General features: G+C 42.3%; 2 protein-coding genes across 3 annotated transcripts in view; one reads left to right on the top strand and one right to left on the bottom strand.

Annotated features, from left to right (window-relative positions):
• The window catches only part of lhpp (phospholysine phosphohistidine inorganic pyrophosphate phosphatase), a 70,080-nt gene that overhangs the window by 42,315 nt on the left and 5,687 nt on the right, over positions 1–22,078 (top strand). The window contains exon 8 of one of the 2 annotated variants that reach the window (XM_042507478.2): positions 15,781–21,525. The exons of the other annotated variant lie outside the window; for it this stretch is intronic. The gene's annotated coding sequence lies outside the window, so the exon portion shown is untranslated. Of the gene's footprint in view, positions 1–15,780; positions 21,526–22,078 lie in introns of those variants that run through there. 2 annotated transcript variants of the gene reach the window in all.
• On the bottom strand, positions 2,323–21,969 carry fam53b (family with sequence similarity 53 member B). Its single transcript, XM_042507474.2, has 5 exons — positions 21,785–21,969; positions 13,715–13,946; positions 12,828–12,882; positions 9,457–10,220; positions 2,323–3,435 (listed from the first exon to the last, which is right to left on the bottom strand). The coding sequence occupies exons 2-5, from the start codon at positions 13,802–13,804 to the stop codon at positions 3,097–3,099; spliced, it is 1,248 nt and encodes a 415-aa protein (XP_042363408.1). The 5' UTR covers positions 13,805–13,946; positions 21,785–21,969; the 3' UTR covers positions 2,323–3,096.

Here is a 22,078-nt window from a genome sequence, read left to right as displayed (position 1 = left end):
GTTCTGTTTACCCATTTCCTTCTCGACTCATTACCCGAAAAGGGCTTAACCATTGGAAAGCGAGCGGGCTGCATGTAGTACAGGCGGCTCTGTGACAATGTAAATATGACCTCACTGTGCAAGCACACAGATTCTCATGCAACTGCATAATATTCACATCCATTACAAGAGTATGCATTGGCCCTCGTAGGCGAGTTTAATCCCACAGTTATGCTTTGTGTGGTATTTGCGCCTGGAGTATAGCATGTCAAGCAGTCTTCAAATTACTCAGCCGCTCTTTAATGAGGTGACTTTTCTTCCCTCAGAATGACAAGCGTCGTCACAGCGCGCAGAAGTGGTATGCAATCGTACTGGAGCAGTGAATTTAAAAAGTTATCGACAGTGTAATTCTGGAGGTTTGCGCAGGCACCAGAGTCAGGGAGGGGAAGCAGACAAACGGAGCAGCAGCAGCAGCTCTGACACATGGCCCACATTCACAGCCGCCTCCCACGTCACTGTGCTCCTCAGAGAAAAAGCCCCTTTTGTTTCCCAGCGCAGGGAGGGAGGGAGGTCTCTGGGGTGAACCGCCGCTCAGCTCCACCACTCCACCCGCCATCAAAAAAAAAAAAAAAAAAAGAAAAGAAACAGGGACCGGACTTCCCACCGCTGCCTGGCGTCCTCCCTACTCACTCCCCGCTTCAGCACACAAACACAGGCCCATCAGTAGTACCACTACTACGGTTGTGATTGTCTTTTCCTGCTACTTAATTGGGTCAGTCTGCATTGTTGCATTAAAGACGTCTCCAACAATGACCTTGCTGTTAATGCATGTGCTCAGCTAACAGCAGCAGGGGAATTCTCCCTCCGTTTTTTACTTATATAAAAGTAGCAATACCACAGTGGAGTCCTAGATGATCATAGTACAAAAGTAAAAGTACACAAGTTTCATCAGCAAGATGTGCTTACTATCAAAACTAAGTGTCCAAAGTAATAGTACTCATGCAAAATTGCCACCGATTGAGCGTTGAAAATAAAATATCACTATACCAGCACCAATACCAGTACTCTTACAGTGATACCAATACCAGTAGAGTACTTAATGTGATACCTTTTCTTTGCACGACATTCAATACCCATCATGTGAATGGAAATATTAAGTCGTGTAAAATGCCACCACCACTCATCTGGTGGCATCTCCGCACGCTGAACTGCCAGCTCTGTCAGACAGACCATGCTAGACTTCAGCACAGCACAGACTGTACGAGTTGAAGCAGCTGCAGTAGTGGGCCAGTAGCATGTTGCATTTAATTTAAGATGCTTGCGATAATTGGTTGTAAGCAAACCGTTTTTTTTCTCTTCTAAATGTGGGTTTCAAAAAGGAACGAACGTAGGTTTTGTTTGAGTGGAGAAGATTCTGTACTACTTGGATATTTCAGTCAATAACTTTAAGGTATAGAGCACCGACATGCAGCCATACTTATTGCAGATGCGTTAAAATGTAGTTTATGTCCACAAAAATGCAATTGCAACAGATTATTAATCTTAGTGTTTGACAACATTATGCAATTGATCCTAAAACACACTTAATTTAGAGTTGACAGAAACAAAATAAAACTCATAAAACCATCTTGGTTTCACTTCTGGTTTGGTGGACATAAACCCTTAAGCAGGCATGTCAAACCGGTCCACAGGGGGACCGGTGTGGCTGCAGGTTTTGTTTCCAACCAAGTAGCAGCACACCAGACTTGACTCATTTAATCAACTGATCTCCGTCTTCAGACAGTTGATTGGTCAAACTGTGTGCTCTTGGTTGGTCGGCACAAAAACCTGCAGCCACACCGGCCCCCCTGTGGACCAGTTTGACATGTCTGCCCTTAAGTCATCCAGTTAGATGTGAAAACATGCTGGGTCTTTACATGCTAGAGTAACTGTTTATTTAAATGGAGTCTGGTAGGGTGCTGATTTGTCCATTTTGGGGTAAAAACAAAAAGAATCTTACTCTTAAAAAAGAAGGTCTATACCTGAGGGGATCCTTTCCATAATGTTGTCAGACACTAATTATAGTAATCTGAGACTGTCAGTGGTATAAACAGCCACTTTTAGTTGGAGGAAGATAATGGGAGGTGCATAAATGCCCAGAGTGGTTACACTGCAGCCTGTTATACTGCTACCAACTGTTGGCCTCTTGCACAATACTGGATCAATTACAGAAATTGTTGTTTTCATTAGTCACTTCTACACAAAAACATGGTAAAACAGAAAGACACTTAAAAAAAGTTATCCTTAAAGAGCACACATTGAATTTTGTGAATGAAGAGGCTGAAATAACACGATTACAAATGACACATTTAAAACTGTGTTTTATTCGTATAGAAATATGCTCATGTTTTACATAACTTTGTAGTTACAAATCGTAAAAAGAAAGAATATTAACGCTATTAGCATCACAAAGTTCCTCTCACACAAAGGGGAGCATAGATCTCAAGAGAGAAGCCTGATGTTACTGTGTGAAATGTTAAGCTCTTCAATATACTTTACAGGTTGTGTGTGCGTGCAGCTTGTTGCTCAGTAAGAGTGAAAGGGGTTTTACTAACAGTAGCTCTCGAAGTAGTCTTCATTTCTGTCCATCATGTACTCATGTACTATTGAAGAACGTCACAGGAACGGACACTCTTTCTAGTGCAGAGAATTTATACAAACCTGCTGTGAATTCTCTCCAGACGTAGTACAATGAAGGTAATCAGGGTTACAGAGAAATGTTTAAGACCCCAGTCTCTGAGCCAACATTAATATATCATTTTTATATTTATCAGTTCTATTATCTCCACCCGAATCCGTCCTCCCCGACTTCCTTGTTCTCCTGAGACACAGTTGAGATAACACACAGTGTGGGAGTAGCTTCTGCCTACACAAAGCCTCCAAAAATAGGGGTTTAGCCCACAAAGCTCCTGCTAAATCTCTCCTTTAGAAAAAAACAAAAAACAAGTGCTGCAACACTCGCTGCATTAGCTTTCCACTTGCTTTATCCTTAAGACTATCAGTACTGTTTACTGTACCACCTGGTGATAAACTTTCAGTCCCCGAAATCAGCGTCCACCGAGAGAAAGACAGTCCAGCTCAGTTCCTCTCAATTTGCTCGATGTCAAGCTCGCCTCCAAGCTGATAAACATCCTTCCTCATGCTACACAGCCCCGCCCACAGGGGCTCATTGTCCTTCCCATTGGTCGTCCCTGGCATCCAGTCCACCTCCTCGATGGTGGGGTCTGACGGCACGTTCCTGGTGATCTCGCCCTCTTTGGTCCGAGGCTGAACGTCCTCCGAGCCGTGTATGTTTGCTGATGAGTCATCAGTGTCGCACTGAGAGGTGCTCCTGAGAGTGGGGAGGGCCTGACTCGACTCGCAGCTGTCTTCCACTGTGATTCCAGGGCAGCTAAGGCTGTGGAAATTCCGAAGTTTCTGTGGAAATACAGAAAGATCATCTTTTTAGAAGCATAAATTTATGTTTTCAAGGACACAAGCATACATTGTAAGGGCAACTTTGGCATTTTTCAACCTGGGACATTATTTCCCATGTTTTTGTGTCTATAAGTCTAAATGGGACAACAAATGTTGAAATTGGTCCATCTTAAGACACTGCTGCAGCTGGCAGGGGAAAAAAAGCCTGCAGTGTAACCACTTGGGGCATACCAATTCACTTACACTAAAATAGGTCAGAGATTGACCTTTTTTTTTTTTTAACAAGAAACAGCCCTGAAATTTTTATAAAAATACCTAAGTAACCGTTCAAACAAATAGTGAAATCTTTGGTCTGGTGGGAGTCCATCGCCTCCATGGTGATGGCATATTTGGTGAGGAAATCGAAAACATTTCCTTCATCTTGGACTATGACCCATGTCCTAACTAGGGCACAAACTAAACCAAAAGGCAAACAGCCGTCCTATGAAAACAATCCCTCTACTGTATTCATACAGTGTGTGGGTGAGTCAGTGAGATCAGAGCTGGACACTGGACAACAACCACTATAAGAAGAAGTAAAAAGATTTGAAGGGTATAAATTTAGCTTGTATTACATACTGGAGCAACTGGTAGTTGGACGATTGCAATGTGAGGTCCAACGGGAACCCAGGCAGCAAGTGGCCAGATACCCAGAGGGTGGACATCACTCATGTCGGCCTTTTGACTCTGCCGGCCTTTCACTAGGACTGCACAATGAACACATACATCTGGGAAACCCAGAAACTTCCTTAGGCAAATCCACATGTGCCAGTGCTGCCGCAAGCCAGTCCTGTGGCAGCTGTGCGTGCTGGAGTGGAAGGCTTTATGACAGAGGCTTATCCAATCTGTGCAGCTAATGTGGCGAGGGCAGGACAGCTGCCTCATGCCTGACCACTACGGTGTTAGGGCCAGAAGGACACAGGAGAATAGGGCCTCTGTGAAACCTCCTGTCACTTGTGTGCTTATGTAATACGCAACAAGTATGGGACTGTTGTGGATGCAGGTCACAGCCAAGCGTGTTAAATACAGCTGCAAATAATCAATCATACCAAGAGCACAAAGTGTCTTCTAACCTCTGATTTTGTCTAATACAAAAAAGATCAAAATGATACCAGAAGGGAAGAAATGTAAAGTCATTTTTCATGTCTTCGACTTGACAGCAGTGTCTCAGCAGTAGATCAAACGGGGCCCTGATGTTTTTCTTGGCTCTAGTAGCCGAGAGGGTACGTTTTTCAGCACCAGGCCAGTGTCACATTGCTGCCTTCTTCGTTAGCGTTTCAGTTCGACCATCAAATTTTTGGCCCTAGCCATGGGACCAAACTGATAAGGCTATGTTGAGTCTGGAGTATAGCAAAACAGAACCAGACATTAAAGTTTCCCTCCAGACGTGTTTTAAGTACACAAAAAACACTGCTATGAGCGATATTTTGTTTAACATGGTTTTCCCATGTACAAAGTTAAAAAAAAAAGTGTCTGGCCACCACTGCTTTCAGTAGGTTTCGTTTTCCCCAACGCTGCTAGGCTAGGTTGACTGGTGTGAGAGCAGTGTGCGTGAAAATGGCTAGCGTTAGCATTAGAGGACATGTAAGAGAGAATCAGTGATACATGTTTGAGCCTCGATCAGAGCCAGAGTCAGATGAGGAGTTTGTTGTGCCCCAAAATCTGTGACTAGCAGACATGTGTAGAAAGCATCTTTTATTTGTTTACGTTGTTGTTAGCTTGTAGTGGCTGTGAAACATATAGTAATATCTTCTACACTGGGGTCGCCACAAGTAAAAGTCAGATTTGACAAGGTCAGACATTTTCGGGAACACATGCTGCCTTCATATTGAACTTGTGCTAGTTTTGACATGGGAAGCCTCGTAGACTACATGCTTGGCGTTACAGTCGTTGAGTCGTGAGAGCATCGTTGCTAGGCAGCAGCAACATAGATGCTACTGTCGCCATCTAGAAGCCAACACAGCTAACCATTTAGCAAGCGGGTCGCCCTGGTTCCCTCGTGAAAAAGTCAATTGGATTTTTTTCAATTGGATTTTGGATCGTTACAGAAAAAAGGGGCTGTGTAAACAAATGTTTGTGATACTTTCACGTTTTGCAAACACATCACACAACTCGTGTACTCAGAACTTCTAAAAAATGTCCACTTACGAGATTGTGAATACCACAAGAGGAGGTATTTATATGGATTCTTCTAATGAACACAAGAAGAAACAGAAACAGACAAGAAACAGATTTTTGAGTGGAGGGGGACTTTAACTAAACCAAGTATAGCTCCAACTTTGAGCGGAGCAGGCGTTCTGCAGAGGAAGCGTTTCAGACAGAGAAAAGCCTCTAGCGTCCTCAATCAACTTACTGCACCACATCAGAATGAGGGTCATGAATAAGTGCTGCCGGTGTCCAGTTTGTCTGCCACTATCAGCCACCCCCCCTCTCTCTGAATGAAATGGAGAGGAGAGCAGACTCCTCATCCATACTGACCTTGACTCTCCGTCAATACAAGCTGATCAATAGCTCATGAGGCCCGGTTGTGGCAGCGATCCACCCACTGAGCTGAATTTACAGAAATCAATATCTCTTTACCCAACATGCATCTCCCCTGTGCAACGATCTATAACCTCTGCCACAGCTGCTCTGCTTCCTGACATTCATGGAGCCGCAGTGAGCCACGTTGAGGGTAGCAGTTTCTCCCGGGTAAACTACACCGTTGTAGATGAGAGGACACTTTAGAGACACACTCAGCACTGTGACCAATCCTTGAATAGTAAGGTGACTTTGAGCACTGATAGGGTGACGCACGTGCAGCCCTCGAGATGAGTGCCGAGCAAGTTTGGTCCATCGTCACATGCATCTTTTCCCACTCTGATTTTTAAAAAATCTTAACAGTTATACACTTCAGGCTCTGAAGTTTAAACAATCAGACTATTTTTTAACTAATAAGATTATAGTTTGGTCTATAAAATGGCAAAAAATAGTGAAAATATCCATCATAAGTTTGCAGAGCCCGAGGTGACATTTTTATCAACAGCTTGTTTTGTCCAACCAGCAGTCTAAAAACTAGGGCCAGAAAACAATTATCAATGCATCCTGATGCATCAAAATTTTTTATTTCTATGCATGATTTATTTTTTTCTCACTGTGTGACTTCTTGTTTCTCACTTATTTAATTATGTTCTTATTGGCAGCCACTAAAACTGGCAGTTTTTACTCTAACTCCGGGTGGAAACATGAATTATGGTATCTTTGTTTTGTTGCGTTCCCAAAATATTTTAGCTTAGTTAGGCTCATCTTGGATTCAGTGTGGCTCTTTCACCTTTTTCTTTCGACTTCATAGAAACCAAAATGCTCAAATACACTAGCTTTTAGGGCCCTAACGCACCAAATCGACAGTCTGCGAGCACCTGTAACTCTAGTTTTGGTGGTGTGTCCCGCACTGTTGGCACTACAGGTGGCCCTTGTTGGCTTTTTTGGCGATTCAGCGCGTTGAAATTGTTGGTTAAACCATTAATTAATGAAATCAGTCTGATTGGCAGTTCAGCTCAGTGCACGAGAAGAGAAACGTAAGTGAGGAAAGCAAACATGACTAAAGTCAAGAAGGCGTGAGATCAAAACAAACTTGTTCTATTAGGTTAGATTTGGGTTTTTTAGCCATTGGGCTCCTCAACAGAAACAGTCTTAACTGTGCTGTTGTTCACTTGTGCAAGGTAAATATAATTTGTTCTTTCAGTACAATGCAATGGATACTGCTACAATCAAGAGCTATTTTTCTTTCATGAAGGCACAGAAGATAAATTCTTGTTGGTGGTTGGTTGTAGTCTTCGCAGTGTGTTCAGGTGCAACTTTATGGCCAAGATACAGGCAATATGAGGAAACGCAACAGTCTGCGTTCGTCGCAGCTAGTTCTTTGATATCGGTTTGGCTTTTAAGCCAGGGGTGCCAGTCAGATTGTAAAGGTCCGCAGTTGCTCATGCTCAGCCATCCTCATCGAAGAATTAATGTTTTAAATTTCTGATTACTGACTATTCCTCTGCATTGAGGCAAAAATCTTTTAAGAAAGAATCACAATGCATCTAAGAATCTGGAAAAAAACTGGAACCGACAAAGCTGTCACATTATTACCTGCTAAATAACTTGAAACCATTAAGGGACTGTGTAAACTGTCAGCTGATTCTTCTGCAGATTTACTTATCAGCACTATCTCTGGGTTTAGTTGCATAATTGAGTCAAAATATCTGCATGACATTTTTTCCCAAGGCTTGCCTATAAACCACGGTCACTTGAGAAGTTTAAAAAGAAATCTAAAAAAAAAGATATGATGCAATAAAACCCAGCAGTCCCTTTTAATAGAGGAACAGAGAACACAATGCACAAACAGCAGGAAAGATCCAATGCTAACAATCTCAGCACCCTGACGTTCCTCTGTGAAAATATTGTTGGTTGCCTCGCCTAGGGCTTTTTTCTCCACGCTGACCTCGTCTGTGTTTGGAGCGTGTGTGGCGTCTGCTTGTCGTGTCACAGCAGCGCTGTTGTTAAGACTCCGCTGAACTCCGAGTGACTTTCTCAGAGGGGCCAAGTCCAGCTCTGTGTTTATGATCCAGTGAGTGTCCATGTAAAATTTTACTATGTGTGATCGTGTGCTCGTAGTGGCACAAAGACACAAACACCTGCCGGGACGTGCAGATGGAACAGTTTGACTTCAGAAATGGATCAGCTCTGGTTTCATAAGATCTTTTTCTTTTCTGAGTGCAAACTGATCATCTGATTGACCGCTTAATTCCTGCTTTAATCAAATCATTTTTTTTCCAAAAGCACAAAACCGGCATTCAATGTTTAGTGCGCTCCATTTCTGCAAGTGCAAAAACACAAGCACATAATGGAATGTGACCCGGAACAGGCCTGCATGAATGAACGGTCGCCTTCATTTGATGACAATGCCTGCAGAAACACTTTGAGGTGTGCTGAGGGAGAACAGACACAATGGCGTGACCTTTGTTGGAAGTGTTTGTTTATCCAACATGGAAGAGCAAGTTGCCACAACAGCGTAGTATAACTAGCTAATGTTGGTGAGACTGATGGACCTAGCAGAGCTTCCAGCTGGCATGACAATTTCCTGAGGCACTTGTCTCTTGTTCTTGACAGTGATCTTTGGAGCACATAAGAGGGCGTTTTGAGTTCAACCAATAAATAAAGTGCACATAAAATGACACCGGAAACTACTTCTGATAAATTATATGACAGATGCAATATTTAGTATACTGTTTAACTATGTTTATAAGGCATCAAGTGATGGAAACTGGATGCACACTCCCTAGATTTAAAAACTGACTGGCAGAGATTGCAGTATTGCGGTAATCATTACACTATATTGTCCTGATAAACTCTTTAACACCTGGATTGACACCATTTGTCTTTTGCTGTGTTAAGACACGTTTCCCTAGCACTTCAACTTTTGAAACCTGAGAAAATTTGATTTCTTTAAAAAAAAAATATGGGAAAAAAGACATAATAAGCAACTTGCCAAAAAATGTCACAATAATTGCAGAAAAAAAATAATTAATTTCTCATTAATTAAAAGTAATACGTGACAAGGAAATGACTCAAAAATTAGCTGGGGGTTATTATTAGACACAACGTAAAACAAAAAACAAAACAAAACAACAAAAAAGGGGGAATATAAGAATTCTTATAATTTAAAAAAATATATTACAGAAAAAAATGTATATTTGCACTTTCTTAGGTCATTTTCTTGTTTGCTTGGTTTTTTTTTTACTTTTCTTTTTTTGTTTTTGCATCTTTTCAGGTAATCATCTTGTAACCTTATACTAATTTCTTGCAATTTTTTGGGCCATTTATTGTAAAGTTGCTCATTGCCTTCTAACCATGTTTTTGAAAGAAACCAAGCCACTTTGCTCAGGTTTCAAAGGGTTAAATATGGCACAAAGCAGTTTCTTTCTGTGTGATTTGTTAATACTTTTAAATACCAACCTGGGTCATCTTTGCCAGATCCAAAGAAGGCCTCTGTTTGTGTGTGTCAGCTGGTCGTCTGCGCTTCACACCAATTTTCTTGTCGTTGAGGACACACGGCTGTGAGCGACTACGGGCTAGACCCCCCTGTCCACCGCGGCGCTCTAGCTCTGGCGTGGAGTCAGGAGAGCTGTGTGGCGAGGGTCCACGAGGCTCAGGGAGGCAGATCTGTTCATGAGAGAGGTAGAGGGGCTGCGCTGAGGGCTCGGAGGATATGATCATGGAGGAGGAGGGCGTCAGGCCGGTGAAGGCGGAGGGGCGGGGGAGATGCTGGGTGAAGCAGGGCAGCTCCAGGGTGTTGGAGCGAGCAGGAAGGCTGAAGCTGGAGCTCCGCTGCATGGCCGGGAAGCCGAGTTGCGCGTTCCCCACTCCGCTACGCTGGACGCTGCCTCCGCTGTGGCATCTCCTCTTCTCCACCGTTGTCCACACACGAGAGCCCTGAGGCCGCCAGGTAGAGCGGCAACCGCCAAGTTCGTCCGAGCAGGACAGGGAGCGGCACTGCCGCTTGCTGGGAGGTGCAGTGGAGTGCGAGGACGCAGCCTCAGTCAGGCTGAGGTCGTGCAACAAGCTGGTGATTGTGGTTGAAGTGGAGCCAACATCCCAGCCCCAGTGGGCGGAGCTTTTGTGCACCTCAGGCAGGACGTCCCACAGGCTCTCCAGGCTGGTCCCAACTGGCCTCGGCTGTAGGGAACAGCTGTGACCCACCTCACGCCATCGGCTTGTCTCTGCAACAAGAGACCAGAATCATTTGAATAACCTCTCAATAACCACCTCTCATGAATGACTTATAGGCTTATTTGCACAAAGAGACCCTGAATTTTGTGTGAAAACATTAAAAAAAATTATGTTTTTACATATCAACTCTGAAATGTTTTGTACGCCATCAATAGTGTCAAAGTAGTCTTGAATTTCTGCAGTATTCATGAATGAACTGAGACAGCAGATCTTGAAGTAACTGCAGATCTGGTATGGATGGGTGATATGACATGATATATATACATGATGTATATCTCAATATTTTTGAAAGCCAATCTCAACTACTTCAGTAGACTACTTCTAATTTTACACATCCCAAGTATACACCCCTCCCTCCTCTTTACACTTTATTTTTCGTCAGGAGTGACATCATCACTGCTGCTTGAGAGTTGCATTTTTTTCAGTGTCAAAGGAGTTTCTAAAAATGCATCAGATTCAGTGTGCATGTTTTTGGCTGAGGTTTTCTGAGGGCAAATTACAAATAACTTGTTGAAAGCAAAAAAGCAGAGAATCACTTTAGACATAAACATCTAAGAAGCAACTTTCTTAACAGTTTCTGATGCCAAGGTTCTGCAATCATGAGAGGTCAAGTTTGGCAGCCTCAACATCCGTGACTCGGCTCCGGTCTGGGTCAGCGCGCTGGTCACAGCATGTGTACTTTGTATTGACACTACTGACTGCTTTGTGTAATTGGCACTAAAAATAACCCCTGTCCTGTGGGCACTGCTTCAGTGTCACAGTCTGTAATCACAGCTAATTGGGAAAGGAGAGCTGAGCTCGATGTCTAACTGACTCCATATCAAACCTCGTCTCTGCTGGAGCGAGGCGTGATAAAATGTCAATAACCCATCATAAACCCTGTTTTTTTGTTGAGATCGACAGCAGCTCCCTATCTGCGATTACCGCCCGGCATTGCACCAGAATAATAGTTACCATGCCAGGAAAGCACCTGTTATTCCAACAACAGAAACTCTGATTTGCTGAATGGGTCAGCCAACTGAACTGGTCAGTCAACTCTGAGTCAGATACTGAAAGTCGAAGCCTCTGCCCACTCCTGGTATGCAAAAAGGTCTATTCTTCTCCACTGGAGATAAAATCCTAAAATACCATCTACAGTACACGGGCAGGAGGAGGAACAAAGGGCAGTGTTAACAACACCTACTGGTGCTGCTGTGCTCTCTGCCAGTGTTACACACTCAATGCCAAGTTACTTCAGGACAGAATACCATTTAATCTGACGATACAAAGACTGCAAGGGCTGTTACTCATAAGGCTGGGTAAACTATGCACATGGGCCTTTGTAGTCATAACCAAATTCTCAACTTGGGGACAGCATGTCCACAGCTTTATGGCATGCAGCAGTGCCATGAAATTCCTGCTAATGATAGGCCGCTAACACGTAGTCATTAACGCACATTCATCTTGGGCGGAACACCTGTCTGATATGTTTCACATAATGCCGTGTAACCGTCGACCAGATGCAGCACAGACTGGCGTGCTGCCGTTCTGCCAATAATTTCTTAGAAATGTTACAATGGGACGAGCTCCTCCAAACCCGCGTGCTCACTGAACGCCTGACATTTTTCAGCATTTACAAGCTGCTGAAGACCGCTGGACATATTTACTTGTCATGTCTAGTTTGTAATGGAAAGTTAGCATGGCTGTACAGAAGACTTTTTATTTTTTTTCTACATTTGAAGCTTCTTCAACTTTCTACAGTAAATAAATGTGATTTCTGGTGCTGTTAGGTTGCTTCCTCACCACCTCACTGGTACAGGTGCATGCCTTCCTTTGTGTGTGGCAAGTGGGAAAGCAAACCACATTGAAAATACTGTTTTTGAAAGGCTAAATGTCAACAAATATAGACTGATTTTTTTTTAGATTAAAACATGAATTTTGGAATTGGCATCGATACATCTATATTTTTTTCCAAATACATTTTGACTTTTGGACTTAAAAATGCTCTGAAATTATTGGAAATGTTTAAAAAATAATCCTACACATCCACTACTGAAAAAATGAATAGACATGCAAAAAAAAAAAAAAAAAAAGAAGCTGCACAGCATCTGAATTTAATTTAGTTTGAATGTTCAACATTATGAATGAAGCTTTGAATTGTGCAGTAAAGCCCTGTAAGTAAGACACACTGACTGACACCATGGCGCAAAACAAGAATAAATATGGTGTAGGGTTTGGCGAAATGATCAAATATAACATGTGACTAAGGCACGGTGATATATAGAATATCAAAAACCACAAATAGAGTCTCATTTCACAGTATCGATATGATATTGATGTATTGCTATGGCCTGTGTTAGATTTTGGTATGCTGTATGGTTCATAACAAGGTACCAATACCTTTAATATCTCTGGTGCTGTTGGTCCATTTTAGACAGACTATCAATGTGATGCGGTATAGGGATCGACAGATTATCGGCCTGGACGATTATTTGGGCCAATATTTGGCATTTTGCCGATTATCTATATTGGCATTTTATTTTAATGATCGCCAATTATCCATGATGCTATTATGGCTGTGAATTTGTATATTGATAAGAAAGATGGCAGACTCTTACCCATGAGTCCACAAGAGAAAAGAGCGGTCCCCTGGCTCATGGTCTGTGCCTGGAACTGCAAAAACGCAAGAGATTCAGTCAGAAAGTCACATAAATAGCTTTGTGTAAAATGTACATGAGGTTCTCATTATAAAAAGTCAATAAATCAACAAATAAAAGTAAAAACTTACTGTAAAGTCAAATTTTGTTCATGTATAATTGGCCAAAAACGCTAAATGCTGCTCATCAGCTGCAGAGAGAGTTCCACCATAAACGCCTGTGATTGACGCCTCGCCTGTGAGCATGATGACTTCATTTCACGTGGCTGAGAGGGCAAACTCAGTCCACATTAGTAGGGGAATTTTCTCACTCTGTGTTGGCAGAGAGGAGGTTTCTACTGCATGGATGCTGATTAGAGAATGAGTCAGAGTTGCTCAGCCTGGTGGAGCTAAAATACTCCATTGTCATTTTGACTGAAGTAAATGGAACACGAGGGATTCAAAACCAGATGACAAACGCCCTGGTGATAACACTCGGCAGCAATTATGACGCAATTATCAATAATTGCAACAAAAACATCCTTCATTCCCAGTCTTCAACTTAGAAATAGTTTTTTTGACTTTCAGTCAGGCAAAACTGGTGAACTTTCCAGAGAAAAATTGACGCAAGGGAAGCTAAAAGTCAAATTCAAGATTCTCATCAAAGTTGACAAAATAGGAAAATATAAAGTGGAGCCATAAAACTGCTGCGGAGGGATGAGTGGCCAGCGATTTCCTGACTTAGTGCAGCACCTTGTCGTCCTCTACCTTGACATGTGCAGTTGAGGCCCGTTGGCGAGACTACATACAAACATAAAATGACACATTTCACACAGAAAAAGCTGACACAAGTAGAAATTAACCTCTCACCGGGCCCAAATTTGCACTTTTGGACGTTACATCCTCGGCGCCCTTCTTTTCCAGTGTTTTCTTGAAAATGATCACCATGGCAACACACATCCTTGTCCCAAGTTGTTCCAGTGAGGGCAAGAAAAGTTGGCGGCCATCTTGACGGGCATGGTGTGAGCAGGCTGGTTTCTCATAAGCTTAAGACAGCAGCCGTCGACTCCTTCAGGAATGTGCTTCACTCCTCGGCCCGATCCTGAGCGGACACACAAAGATGAGCAGAGGATTAGAATTCAGTACATTTCTGACATTCTGTCGACCATATAAGCGGAGAACAATCCAGCTGGATTGGGGGGGAACAGATCCCCTGGGTGGAGGCTCTAAAACACACCGTCAGCAGAGAATAAGCCCAGTTTCTCGGCTTAAAATGTATCTTTTCACTCACTCTCTCACTCTTTCTGTATTTTTTTGTCATGGCGATTACTGTAATATTATTGTGTTGATCTGCTCTGCACGCACAAAATCTGTTGCACACCTGTTCGTCTTGGAAGAGGGATCGCTCCTCAATTGCTCTTCCTGAGGTTTTTTCCACTTTCCTCAAGTTTTTCTCCCTGTTAAAGGCTTTTTTAAAAAAAAGTTTTTCCTTATCCGCTGTGAAGGATCAAGGACACAGTGATGGTGTATGTTGTGAAGAACTCCAAGGCTAATTATGATTTGTGATACTGGACTTTATAGATCAAACTGAATTGAAATCACTATTTGTTTAGCCCTTTGCGGCATGTTTTGTGATCATTTTTTGATTCACTTTGACTTGATTAATCTGTAAAGCTCTTTGCGTTGCCTTTCAAAGTGAGTAGCTTCCTTCTTCAACTGAATTTGCAGCAATTACATTGGATTCCAATTGCGACACAAAGTCTATCCCAAAAGAATGGTGTCAAATCATCCATAAAAACTTCTCAAAAGACTTCAGCAGCATGATCCATCTCTCTGCCTCCAGTTCGCTACTATGCTTCAAGCAAATGTTGCATCTCGTGTGTTCATGCGCGTGTCCGTGCATCTTTCTGTCTGCAGCTAGTCTCACAAACTACTGGACCAATCAGCCTCATATTTTGCATGCACATGTACGTACTGTATGTGCGAGGACCTCTTGTGGTTGCAGTGATACACGGTTGTTGGATAACCTGTTTTGACTGTTTTATACTGTCACTGACTGCTGACTGGCTGATAGGAGCCGCAGGTTTTCCAAAATCATCCCGGCTAAAACAACAAGCCTTAGGTTCTGTTGCAGGCCACATTTTGGCCTTTGTTGTGGCTCAAAAACTGACTTACATAGAAAAGTCTGGTCTCATTTTGAACAGGAGCATCTGTAGATTAGTTCCATACCTGATATGGTATGATACACTGAAGTTTAGCACAATACAAGACGCATTTCAGAAGAGGAGTGTTTTGCCTGCTTAATTTTTGTAGACTGCGGATTTTGCTGATTTGGTAATTTCTTCCTTGATATTTTATGCTTCTACCGAGAGGGGGAGGTCTTTTGGTCTGGTGGAGATGTTGTCTTGTACTAAAAAGAGTTTTGACGTTATGAGGAGACAATAGTACTGCTTAAAAAGTGAGTTAAAAACTCAAAAGGCAGATTTTTGGGTGCAGCACTCCATTGAATCCTCAAGCTCACCTCAGACACATTCAAAGTGTGGAGCCCTCAATTTTTTTACAATCTGAAGTCACAATATTTCTCCACACTGGCACTCTTGCAAACCTGTTCACGAATACAAAAGCAAACGATGGAAAGTGAAAAGAAACTTAAACCTTGTTTTTTTTGTCTTGCTTGTCGATTTGGAGGATTATCAGTCATCTGAGAGAGCAAGTTTCCTCAAAGTGTTCCACACTGGAGCTCACAGAGAGGGAATAGAGCAAAGTCAAAGTTGTGTAATTGAATCCTCAGGGGCTGGCTGGGAATAGCTGACCTTGCGGTTATCAAAACAACCATCTTTGCGTTAGTGCTGCACCACGGTTACAGTACACAGCTTATCAGCCACATATGTAAATCTATATAATCATCACAGAGTTTTTTTGTTTTTTTTTAATAGGTCAGTTCCACTCAAGGCGACATCAGGTGGGGACTGAAAAAAAAAAGCAGTGGACACAATATGTGATGCTTGCAAGGTCAGAGAGAGTCTGCTTGAATGACAGAACAACTGCAAGCAGAAAAAAAGAGGAGAAAGAGATGTGAAACAAAAGACTGCTCTGTGCAGAAGATGAGACACCGTGGGAAACAAAAGAGGCGACATCAGAGGTTGTGGGTGGTGGGGTGGAGTGTGTGTGTATACAAGGGTGGTTAAGGGGGGGGTTGGCATCACAAGACCCTGAGGGAGCTGACACACTGGTGATGGTGTTTGCATTCAGCATATGATTTCCATTACTAACACTTATCACGTCAGGAAAACAACTTAAACACAAGGATGTTTTTAGCAGAGTTCTACAAGGAGATCAGCACGGTTCTAGGACGGCTGGCGGCTTTAACTTATGGCCTCTGCGAATAGAAAAGAACAGATCAAAGCTTGGAGCTGGAGTAGGTCAGGCCAGCTTATACCGAGCGTGACCATTAACCACGCAGATCTGTGGTTCACAGCAGCAGAGATAACTAGGGAAGTGGAGGAAACAGTTGTTTATATTTTACCATTAATGGCTCGGTGACACAAACAGAAAAAAAACCTCACTCAAAAGAAACTAAATTGGCAAAGATGAGAAAAGCACTTTGACATGATGTTTACCCAAACAAAAAGGACACTAAATTATGTTTTCCTTCCCTGGAAAAATGGAAAAAACCTGACTGTAGCCTGACACTTTGGTCTCTAAACTGTAAACAACATCCATTACTTTTAGTTACAGAGAATTGCTGCAATTTATCATCTTTCTTACGCTCAGGCATTACGTTTTTATCCCATAAATCTGAGCTGAGTGCTTTAAATGGGCGAGGTTTAAAACATAATTATAAACATTCCTCTGCTCCATGACATAAGATGAACACACAATTACAAAAGCCTAACCTAGCCCAGCAGCCTTTGAAAACCTTTCAAACACGTGACAGTTTTGGAAAAGAAAACATGTTGAAAAGTGCTGGCAAAGTGCTTGTCTGCCTTTTCTTGCACAGACAAAGCTTACCAAGCATTTCCAATACTTAATGGATCCACCCAGTGCACTCACCTGATACGGAGCCGGCTGCTGGGCTCAAAGATGCAAATGAAGCTATAATCTGATGAACGAGACACCTAGAATTTGTGCCAGCGGGATGCCACTACCCTTCTGACGTCAAATCACCTCCATCATGATGCAGCCATATCTGGAATCAGTTGGAGGCAATGCTTCTGCAGGCCGATAGCTCTTTATCTGTGCTGGGGCAGCAACAAGCATGACATCTGAGAAGTCTAATCTCTGAGGAAGGGAAGAACGTTGCAAGACGTTCCCCTCAGATGCATCACATGCGAACAGGTCTGCAGCCACAGCGGCCTTTCCTGAAAGACGACAAAAACGCCGCCTTGGACGAGCTGACGGGACTCCACACTTCCTTTGTGGTCACCGCAGGCCTTTCAAGCATCGCTGCTTTGGCCTTGTCACAAATAGCGAGCTATAGCACAGCCTAAACGAGCGATAGATAGCACCGGAGAGGAAACCACAGAGCTGATTGGGTCGGGTGTAACAGCGGAGGCATGCTTTCTCGACTTTCAAAAGCCTGAACAGACCCTGCTCTATTTTCTACATAAGATAGGACACTATAGTACTACACTGTAAAGGACGCTTTTCTAAGACTCACAAATACAATAGGCATCTAAACTGTGGTCACCCATGAAAGTTGTGTTTCCCCAATTAGAACAGCTTTTCCATACATTGCTCAGACTGTAATCCCACAGGTTAGGCCAACATTACATAAGGATTTGGCAGCTTTGCGTCTGACTGACAATTAGAGCTAATACTAATCCATTTTATAGCACTTGGACAGCTGGTGGAAAACAACACGGTCTTAAATCATTCTTGCATCTTGTATCGGCTACTGAGCAACTACTTGTAAGAGTATTCTAAGGCTTATGTATATATATAAATTTAAATTGCGATTTAGAGCAGAATTTCAAAAGTTAAACACGACAGTTGCATTTTTTTTAATCACGTTTTAAATTTCATTACTTTGCATTTCAAAACATTATCACACAAAATCTATATCTAAAATGTATTATTGACACTGACATTTCTATGAATGCTAGGTTCCCCCACGAATGTTGAAACTTGTTGGATATGTGCATTTTTTTTTTTACTTCTATCAGTTATTGTGCCTTTATGGTTTATTTACAGGGACCTTTTTGATTCAGTGTTTGCAGTCTGAATAAATAGGGAAAAATTGGACGGTCATTCAACATATTTACATATTGTTGAATTGCTCGCCTTGGTGTCGGTATAATCCAGGGTTCTATTAACTTAGTGATATTGTTCTTCACTTACAATGTAAATGTATCCCTATTCGCTCATTTATTAATGCAACCTGCATCTTTGAAAATGTAGTATTTTTATAATTTTACATATTTTTTGAGAAGGCGGTTTAACCCTTTACTTCCCATTCACTGGAAGCATTTTTGGGGATTCATTTACAATGGTTATTATACAGAGTGACTTATATTTAAACTATGTCTTGTATATTGCAGTGTGTCAAAATAGTTAATTGTTTGTTTTTTTGCAATTGGATATTGCAAGTTAGACAGTGTGCATGAGTCCTGTTGCAGGTTTTTGGTCGATCTGTCCCTCTCCAACGTACCTGTCTCATCTGATAGATGTGCAAAGTGTTCTTTTGCTCAAAAACATTTTGAAGCCCCTATTGACAAGGTAGAGCAATTCTTACCAGATTGTCTTGATTAGGAATGAAATGAAAGTAAAAAAATGCCTGACTGACATAAAGTGGGCAAGTGTGTAAAGGGGAGACTCATGGGTATCAAATAGACCCCATTTTCTTTCAGATATCTTGGGGTCAGAGGTCAAGAGGCCCCCATGAAATGGCCATTTTTAGCCTAACTTTGGAGTATTATTTTGCACCCATCCTGAGAAGTTAGCATGACATGGTTGGTATCTCTGGTCTTGTAGTTTTATATGATACCAGTATCTCAGTATCTAGTAACTCGGCCCCATACAGCCTCTTAATGACAGCAATGTCGGCTGGCGATTAACACGATTAAAAAAAGAAAAGAAAAGAAAAGGTGTTATGTACAGATCTTAATCTTATCAAAATTAATGCTTTAACGCTGACAGCCCTAGTTGTAGCACATGCTTTATTTTGTCTTTCATCTGTGTAAAAATGAACAAAACATATAATAAATATTAAGTTGGATATTCAGACATCCTCCTTTGACATTCCTGCATGCATGGCAGTCAGATCTGTGTCCTGCTCTCAACAATCCCTGGATTGTGGCCGTCTCAGTAATCCGAGCATCTGCTGAGCACCTGAGACGGCCTGACTTGAAACCTAACTGAGGGATTTGTGCTTGCTCTTCATCGTCGTACCACTTGTGAAAGGAATGCTGGGTAAAAGTTTTGCTGTCCCCTTCCACAGACTGGGAGAAAATATGCATGTTCCTTAAAAGCTCGTTTGAGCCATCGGCTCTTGTGGCCTGCTTCTTTGAGTTGATCCATATTTGGACTCACATTTAAGCAGTTCCTCATGCCATAATGGTGGGTGTGTTTACAGAGCATGTAATAAAAGGCAGACAGACATGCAGGGCTCATGAAGACCGGATAATTGAATGACAAATTAGCAAACCAGTTCTGCTTTTCTGTTCCTGCAGTACTGTGCATTATTTCGAAGGGTTTTTGAAACCCCAAACATTCTTTGTTGGCGTCGTCATTAATTAGTTGCCACAAAGGGCAGGTGCCGCCAAGTTTCGCCAGGGCCGACTGACTGAAAAGCAATTTATGAAACTCATTGTGAGGTGGAGGCTAGCCCCACAGCTGTCCGCATGTTCACAGACATTAGGGCTATGTCAAACAGGAGGCACACTCTACATTTAAAGCAGCAAGTGAATAGTCAGAAATAAGCATGGCTGGGAGGCTTCAATAGTAGTTATCAGGCTCAGTTGAGGGTCTGGGGTACAGCCAAGGTCTCCCAAGCATGCAGCTGCCCACTTACCATAAACACAAAGGCTCAGCATGGCTATGCATGGCAGCCAAGGAGGCCTACGTTTTAAAGCAGGCCTGCTGTTTAATCATCTCATACATAATCACTTGCACTGTATACATTTGTCCAGGACAAGAGCTTTGTTGAGCTCGGTAATCAAGGCTTTCAACAAACCTGTCCAAGTTGGGAGAGAAATGTTGTCCACTTGAATGCTAAATCTAGCAAAGTCTGTTAATTACAAAGGCTTGGAGTTGGAGACACAACACTCTTCTACTCCCACAGCAGAATAACACTGCATGTTGATAAAGAACAAGTCACAGCCAGTGGATGCAGCCCTATTAACCTCAATCTAAATTAAGAGTGGGGAGGAAAAAGCACTTGAGTTTTGCATGCAGGAATTCATCCAGCCCCCGCACTGCATTTCCACTGACCATATATACACGAAAAAGCCGGCTATTTTTTCCATATGTGTTTAAACAATGTCATAACAGCGACGTTACAATACACAGGATCTTAGAGCGCCTTTTCAGTGATATGGAAGAGGCAAGAGGAATCATCTGCAGCTCTCACAGGCAGCCTCTTTTGTACTTGAGCTAAAACTGTTCAACAGTTTTTCAGATGAGCTTGCCAGCCCTCCAGGTGGATGCCTCTCAGTTTCAGAAGAAAAGGCCTTGAAAACTGAGCTTGTCCAAGTAACCAGCACAAACAGTCCCTTAAACCCCCTTTTTTCCAAAATCCCTCATGAAAGGGAAATGAGTTTGGCAAAGAAATTGGTGTGACGGGAGCTCACAGAATGTTACACGCAGGCTACAGAGCAAACAGGATTTTGAACTCGACTGAAAGGCCACAAGCATGATAAAATATGAAATGCTCGAGAAGTAAAATGACACATCTGTGCTTGCCTCCTCTGCGCTTTCTCGTTTTACACGTACAGTTTGTGCGCGTTTGAGCCACTTGTGAACTTTAAGAGTCATAATCATGGCCATGGGACACTAAGAAGTTCAGGTTTAACAAGCTCTAGTGTTTATGATCCCTCTGAGTACGTAAATTGCAGAATCTGTTGGATTGTGTGTCAGCCAGCTCTGTCTTCATACCTGAGGGGAAGGTTGGCTAGATAAAGATAAGACAATAACATTCCTCTGCAACAGCACAAACTGTAACATACAAGAAAAAAGGGGACCTAAATGACATTGACACAAATAATGTGGTGTCACATATAAAGGCATGCACCTAAAAAATTATATTTAAAAAAAAAAGGTATTCTGCATTTGCCAACACTGATCTTTCTCGCCATGTGTGCCATGCATGTGTGAAAACTCACATTGGGATCAGGATGTTGATGCCTTTTCACATAAAATGCTTTTGATAAAGTATCTCTTTGCAAACTTTGTGGAGCACTTAGTCACTCTGCCAACTAATCTGATTGAGTTTACACTTATTGTCAGGTGTCCAACAAGCCTAGCACACGTTTAGACCTTACATAAAGAATGGATGATACTGGCATAAAAGCTGGTATCATTTCAAGACATATGTATGGACATGTCTGGGCTTCATTTAAACTTATTGACACTTCTTTTGTAGCATTCATTGTAACATTTCATCATGTTGTGTCTTTGACAGTGTATTAAATAGTAATATAGGCGTAATAGCAACAAGAATAAACCGATCAAATTAACTTAAAGCTGCATTTATGTATGTAATACCCCCAGTCAAGACAAAAGAGCTGTGACAGTGCATGAGGAAAAGTTGCTAAGCTAACTATTTTAAGCTGTGTTTAGTTTTCACAAAGAAGACTGCACTATTACTGGTCACTTTTTTATTACATTTATCATCATAAAAATCAAAATTTAACACTTTGAAAACACAAGGGAGCATCACACTTTAGCTGGACTTCCTAAGTTAGCTTTACTATTATTTGACCAAAAAAAAGTACTACTCACGAGCATCACGATGAGCGCCTCGTCTCTCCAACAGCACCGGGCAGCTGGTTTAGTTTCGCTGGACCATGTTGAGTTTTTTTTGCGCAGAAAACCAGAACAAGGCGTTCAGACAGGAAGCAAAGCGAGCAGTTCAGTTCACGTCCTGCTTCAGGCAGCTCCTGCAAACTACAACATTGCCCCAGTGCACTACTGTCCAAGATTGCACGCTAATGAGCCTGTGACAACATACACGAGCCGTACCACCTTTGACAGGGGAGAGGGGGGTCCGATAACTTATTTTATTCCTATAATCTT

This window comes from Plectropomus leopardus, chromosome 19, assembly GCF_026936395.1.
Source record: "Plectropomus leopardus strain MGB_pleo_1.0 chromosome 19, ASM2693639v1, whole genome shotgun sequence".
Lineage (NCBI taxonomy): Eukaryota > Metazoa > Chordata > Actinopteri > Perciformes > Serranidae > Plectropomus > Plectropomus leopardus.
The sequence above is the reverse complement of the archived record's forward strand: the minus strand, read 5'-3'. Positions and strand labels throughout refer to the sequence as shown.

Coding starts and splice junctions, on each gene's coding strand:
- fam53b (XM_042507474.2), bottom strand. CDS start 13,804: ATGTGTGTTGCCATGGTGATCATTTTCAAGAAAACACTGGAAAAGAAG. Junction 10,221..12,827: donor TTTCTCTTGTGGACTCATGG/GTAAGAGTCTGC, acceptor CTCTTGTTGCAG/AGACAAGCCGATGGCGTGAG. Junction 3,436..9,456: donor ATCTGGCAAAGATGACCCAG/GTTGGTATTTAA, acceptor GTATTTCCACAG/AAACTTCGGAATTTCCACAG.